The following is a 5,559-nucleotide window of genomic DNA, read 5'->3' on the forward strand; positions in this document are numbered from 1 at the left end:
TGTATATTATACTATATCATATAATATAGTATAATATATAATTATATTATACTATATTATATCATATTATATTATATTGTACTATATTATAATATAATATATAAATATATATATACATTAAGATGGCCCTTTGGGAGGCACTGGTACATTAAGATGCTGGATGTGTACCGGACCCCATTGTCTGACTTCACCTCCGCAAATTCCATAACTGTAACACTGGCACCGCCCTCGTGGGTAGGGCAGAGGGGAGCTGCACTCATGTGATTGGTTGAAAATGAGGGCGACATCTGATTGGCTACGGATGAAAAAAATGCATTTGCAAATCCAAAGCACAGGAGTCTCAAAAAAGCCTCACGTAAATGTGAAGCTATTCACAAACAAATGCAGTGGGATCCACAAATAAATCTACAAAGAAATAGAACAATCAATGCACAAATACAAAGAAATGCAGAAATATATTTGTGATTTTTGTTTACATTCATATAAATCATTGGAATGTATTTGTAAACTTTTCTGTGTGCATTTGTAATTAATGAGACTGAACTAACCCCATATTTATTATCTGTATAAACATTATTATCTGTATGAACAGTATTAGTTTTTATACAGATAATAAAGTTCTTACACTTCATTATTATCTGGATGAACATGATTATTAACGACATTAAAGAATACAAACATGTTTTTATTCATTAATTATTCATGAACATTGAGGTTCTTTACTCATTAATTATTCATGAGCATCGAGGGATTCTAACTCAGAAATCGTGAATAAATCATCACGACAATAATCTCAGGATTCAGCTGGAAGTCCATGAAGGCAACGTTTTAGATTTGAATCAATCTGTAAACCAACCGTAGCACTTAGTTTAGCTGTAGCATTTAGCTTAAGCACTTAGTTTAGCTTTATCTATAGCTTAGCTTTAGCACTTAGCTTAGTCTCAGCACATAGCACATACCTTAGCTTCAGCTATAGCATAATGCTACTAAGTTACATTCCATATTTGAGTATAGAAGTATATTTTAATGTAGTGGGTTTCTTCACCCCTCCGGTCGTCTCCTCAGGTTGATTCAAGAGGGTTTCTTCACCCCTCTAGTTTGTCTCCTCAGGTTGACGGTGGTTAGTTTGCGTTTGTTCTGAGTTTGTTCGACAGCAGCGATAGTCTGACCTTCCGTCCGGGGTTGAAGATGTCTCTGACCTCCGTCTCCAGTTGGACACCCGGCACTTTGAAAATGGACACCGCTGAAAAATGTTTTTCATTTATTTTACTACATATTCAAACTTACTTAACATGTAACTCTGTTAGCGTGCAGCTCCGTTAGCTTGTAACTCTGTTAGCATGCAGCTCTGTTAGCATGTAGCAGATTAAGTTCTTACTGTCCCTGAGGTGCATGATGGGAGGAGGCAGCGTGCTGAAGTACGGCTGCTGCATTGAGTCCTGCGCTGAGATCCGGTCTGTAGGAACCAGCTTCAACATCCTCTGGACCAGATCCTCGGTCTTATAGGGCAGCTGGTCCAACCTGATCCACCAACACAAACAGACTGATGGAGGACTATAGGAAGACCTGGTGCAACATGAGCCACAGCAGGCTCCATGCTAACAAGCTAGCATGCTAACAAGCTAACAAGCCTGCATAGTTTCCCGACATTAGCATAGTTAACAGTTGGCTCCATGTTAGCACGTTAGCATACACTACAATACACTTTAAACGTTTAATTTGGTACCTTTTCCAAACGTTTCTAAACCGCCTCGGCTCAGAGAGAAGAAATCGTTCTGGAGAGAAAAACAATGAGAATAATAATAGTATTACCATTATTGTTATTATTATATGATTCACATATTAATATTGATGGAGGAGGAACATTCAGCTTAATATTACAAACCTATAAGAGAACAAAAACAACATTATTTTGAGGTTTTTCATTAAAAATAATAAATAATATTTTGCTTTCAGAATACATTTTGTTAAATGGGCAAAATAAGAAGTCAGACTTTATCTTCATGAAACACAAATTCAACACAGTTCAGTTTAATATGTATAATGTGACGTCGCCTCTTTGAGCCGATCAATCAATCAATCAATAATCTGTGGAAAAGCATCAGGAATATTACATTAATAAAATTAAATGAGACAGAAACTCTACTGTTCATTCAAACTTAATGAATTATTCAATCAATATAAACAAAGTAAAATAAATATAAATGTATAAATATAGAAAACAAACTAATACTGACCGGGTGCATAGTTGGGCAGCTGGCTGACTCCAGGCCAGCTGGCCTCAGAGGGGACGCCCAGGACCTTTATTTATTAGTATTATTATTAAAACACAAGTTAGAGAAATGTAATCTCACAAATTAAAAATAAACATTAATAAGAAGTATTGACACAAATGAAGAGAACATACTGAGTTATACTTATTATATTATATTATATAAATAAACTATTATATACTACAATGTAACATAATAAACTATTTTACAATACAAATATAACTAGTGCTGGGCACGTTAACACGTTAAAAACACGTTAAAAACACGTAAACACGGCAAACTATTAACGGCGTTAATTATTTGATCATGCGTAAACTCGTTTTTTGTTTTTTTGCATTGGAGGGGCTTAATGCTGCCGCTCACAGGTGCTGCACTTTAAATCTCTCCCAGACGGCGTAGTTCAGACCTGGGCATCTTACGGCTCTCTCAGTCCGGCCCGCATGAGGTCAATCAAAAAAGAGAAATAAATAAGATGCACGCCATGAATGCAATACAACAGCACTGCTTTTACTTTGAATGTGATTTATGTATGCGCGCGCACTTCCGCAGCCTCACAGACCGGCTTGTTGCCAACAGACTAAAGCACGTTTTGTTCTGTAGTTTCTGTCCTCAGCGAGCAGCGGGTGCTGCCGCGAGCCGCTCCGCCTCACAGAGCGCTGCAGATGAACATTAATCCAGATGAACATTAATCCAGATGAACATTAATCCAGATGAACATTAATCGTGCAAAGCCGCTGAGATACCTGTCAGCTGTCCTTCACATCTCCACCTCATTCAACCAGACTTCATGCTCTTGTTCAAGACAACACAGACTGGACATTTCTCACTGAGTAAGAACAACTGAACTGAACAAGATCAAAAGCACTGATTGCTTTTGTATAAAGTTAATCAATTGCTGGTCTTTAACATTCATCTTTAAGGTAAGCAACAAACTGAACATGACAAAAGGTGGAGGGGCTTGTCCCTCACAGGGACCCTTACTACTGGACATGACAAAAGAAGGAGTGGCTTGTCCCTCACAGGGACCCTTACTACTGAACATGACAAAAGAAGGAGTGGCTTGTCCCTCACAGGGACCCTTACTACTGAACATGACAAAAGAAGGAGGGGCTTGTCCCTCACAGGGACCCTTACTACTGAACAGACTGTTTATGTTGTTCGTGATAAAAGACAAATGTTTCTTCTTCAGCATGATATTAAGCTGTTTCACAATAGAATAAAATAGTCTATAACATCTGAAAATAAATACAATATTTAATTGAATGACCAGTCATATAGAAGCATTAAAATAAAATACATATTTTTTTTCTTCCCTAGCATATATTTTAGATGTATATTCTGTTGTTAACTTGCTGTTGCTCCAGAGTGTTATATTGTTCTGATAACATTACTTTAAAATAAAAGCACACAATACACTAGTTTTTACTTCATTATTGAATTTGGCGCATAATGCGATTAATCTCAGAAAAATCATGCGATTAATCAGTTAAATTTTTTCAACTTTGCCCAGCCCTAATATAATACAATAATGATGATACATATAATAATACAGATATTAATATAAGGAACCTATAATAATAAAACATATAATAATAATAATAATAATAATAATAATAATAATAATAATAATAATAATAATAATAATAATAATAATAACACTCTTCCTCACCGCCCAGATCTTCTGTAGTTGTTCTAACTCCTCGGTGACTCCGGGGAACGCCGGCGCCCCCTGGAGCATCTCCACGAAGATGCAGCCAGCACCCCTATTCAAACACAGGAAACTTTATTTAAACACATTAACCCCCTATTCAAACACAGGAAACTTTATTTAAAGACATTATGAATGTATGAATTATCTTTACCAAATTTTATATTCACAAATATATATTTACAAACCAAAAACCTATTTTTGAATATAGAATATAAGTCATTTGAATACTATATAAAAACTGTTCCAGGCTGTTCCAAAACACTGCAGCGGCATGCGTTGCCAGTAACGTGTTTGTAATTACACAATCTGTTGTATTTGACTTTAAGCTTTCTTTCTTTTGTTGGTCTTTTCTTCCTCTCTGCGGTCGCCCCGCACTTGTTGGATTCTGCCGCTTGCTAAAGTTGTTGATATTTTGAATGTGACCGTCTGTGAATAGTATGACCAGTATGACTAGTATTGCTAGTATTACTAGTAATACTAGTATGACAAGTATGACTAGTATTACTAGTATTACTAGTATGACCAGTATGACTAGTATTACTAGTATTGCTAGTATCACTAGTATATATAGGAATACTGCTGCTGCATAGTGTGTCAGGACTGACCAGATGTCCAGAGCGGTGGAGTAATCCGTGGATCCCAGCAGGACGTCGGGGGGGCGGTACCACAGCGTCACCACCTCAGAGGAGAAGGTCTGACTGGGGACGGACTTGGACCGAGCCAGACCTGAACCCAGAACCACAACCAGGGTCCAGTCAAGACCACCAGAGAGAAGAGCAAAACCTCAGACCACCAAGAAAAACACTTTGCAGCAGAGGAACATCAGAGATAACGTTGTTTGAATGCATCTTAAAGAGACAGCGTTGTTTTAATGCATCTTAAAGAGACAGCGTTGTTTTAATGCATCTTAAAGAGACAGCGTTGTTTGAATGCATCTTATAGTGACTGCGTTGTTTTAATGCATCTTAAAGAGACAGCGTTGTTTGAATGCATCTTAAAGAGACAGTGTTGTTTGAATGCATCTTAAAGAGACAGTGTTGTTTTAATGCATCTTAAAGAGACAGCGTTGTTTTAATGCATCTTAAAGTGACTGCGTTGTTTTAATGCATCTTAAAGAGACAGTGTTGTTTGAATGCATCTTATAGTGACTGCGTTGTTTTAATGCATCTTAAAGAGACAGCGTTGTTTGAATGCATCTTATAGTGACTGCGTTGTTTTAATGCATCTTAAAGAGACAGCGTTGTTTGAATGCATCTTAAAGAGACAGTGTTGTTTGAATGCATCTTAAAGAGACAGTGTTGTTTTAATGCATCTTAAAGAGACAGCGTTGTTTTAATGCATCTTAAAGTGACTGCGTTGTTTTAATGCATCTTAAAGAGACAGTGTTGTTTGAATGCATCTTATAGTGACTGCGTTGTTTTAATGCATCTTAAAGAGACAGCGTTGTTTGAATGCATCTTAAAGAGACAGTGTTGTTTTAATGCATCTTAAAGAGACAGTGTTGTTTCAATGCATCTTATAGTGACTGCGTTGTTTGAATGCATCTTAAAGAGACAGTGTTGTTTTAATGCATCT

At 36.8% G+C, this 5,559-nt stretch overlaps 1 protein-coding gene across 1 annotated transcript in view; it reads right to left on the reverse strand.

The window, feature by feature from the left end:
- Positions 1-642: 642 nt before the first annotated feature.
- The window catches only part of cdk15 (cyclin-dependent kinase 15), a gene marked incomplete at its 5' end in the record, with an annotated part of 14,439 nt that continues 9,522 nt past the window's right edge, over positions 643-5,559 (reverse strand). Inside the window, 6 exons of the mRNA XM_079236760.1 lie at positions 643-1,243; positions 1,379-1,521; positions 1,727-1,775; positions 2,238-2,301; positions 3,943-4,036; positions 4,590-4,710. Of these exons, the coding sequence (XP_079092886.1) occupies positions 1,122-1,243; positions 1,379-1,521; positions 1,727-1,775; positions 2,238-2,301; positions 3,943-4,036; positions 4,590-4,710 (593 nt within the window). The 3' untranslated portion in view covers positions 643-1,121. The remainder of the gene's footprint in view (positions 1,244-1,378; positions 1,522-1,726; positions 1,776-2,237; positions 2,302-3,942; positions 4,037-4,589; positions 4,711-5,559) is intronic.

The sequence above is a fragment of the Taurulus bubalis genome (assembly GCF_910589615.1).
Source record: "Taurulus bubalis genome assembly, chromosome: 21".
Lineage (NCBI taxonomy): Eukaryota > Metazoa > Chordata > Actinopteri > Perciformes > Cottidae > Taurulus > Taurulus bubalis.